The following is a 729-nucleotide window of genomic DNA, read 5'->3' on the forward strand; positions in this document are numbered from 1 at the left end:
CCTCTCCCTCTCCCTCTTCCTCTTCCTCTCCCTCTCCCTCTACCTCTACCTCTCTCTCTTATCCCTGACTCTCTCTCTCTGTCTCTAGTTATTCTATATATTTTTCTCACTCACCCCAAGGCCCCCAGCCCTCATCCATCACTTCTGTCAGATGCTTGGCCACTGGAGGATTGGACAAAGGTCCTTGTTAGAACTCGACCCTCCCCAGCACATGCTCAGCCCCGAGCAAGCCCTGCTCAGCACACGGGCACATGGGGGCAGAGGAAAGTGACCAGAGCCAAACCCCATGACTGAAGAAGCCCCAGATACCACCTCTATGTGCTGTAAATGTTGATCATTGACTATTTGCCCCAAAGTATGTCAAAGTCAATGATAGGAACTTGGAATTGTGACCCAGGCATTCGGGAATGCTGACTCCCCTCTATGAAATGAGGAGGTGACTCCTTATTCATGTCAGAATGTTCAAGCTTCAAAAGTGAGAGTCTCCTCCTGTGAGCCATGGCTTTTGCTTCCTCAGGAACCCTAGACTTTGTAGCCTGCAATCACCTGAGAAGCTACAAGTATTACTCCAGCAGCAGCATCAACCCTGACGGCTTCCTGGGCTACCCGTGTGCCTCCTACGAGGAGTTTCAGGAGGTGGGTCTCCCCAGGGGCCTGGGGAGGGTGGGGTGGCTCTGTGGTTGTTGGTTTTGTCCCTGTGGCTTGGAACAGAGCAGAGATGTAACTCCA

The 729-nt window shown here is 52.3% G+C and overlaps 1 protein-coding gene across 1 annotated transcript in view; it reads left to right on the forward strand.

Moving 5' to 3' along the window:
- LOC102240133 (pancreatic lipase-related protein 2) overlaps positions 1 to 729 on the forward strand; it is a 9,573-nt gene that overhangs the window by 6,656 nt on the left and 2,188 nt on the right. Inside the window, exon 4 of the mRNA XM_014541454.1 lies at positions 518 to 636. Coding sequence (XP_014396940.1) covers positions 518 to 636 — 119 coding nt within the window. The remainder of the gene's footprint in view (positions 1 to 517; positions 637 to 729) is intronic.

Source organism: Myotis brandtii, unplaced genomic scaffold (genome assembly GCF_000412655.1).
Source record: "Myotis brandtii unplaced genomic scaffold, ASM41265v1 scaffold2713, whole genome shotgun sequence".
NCBI lineage: Eukaryota > Metazoa > Chordata > Mammalia > Chiroptera > Vespertilionidae > Myotis > Myotis brandtii.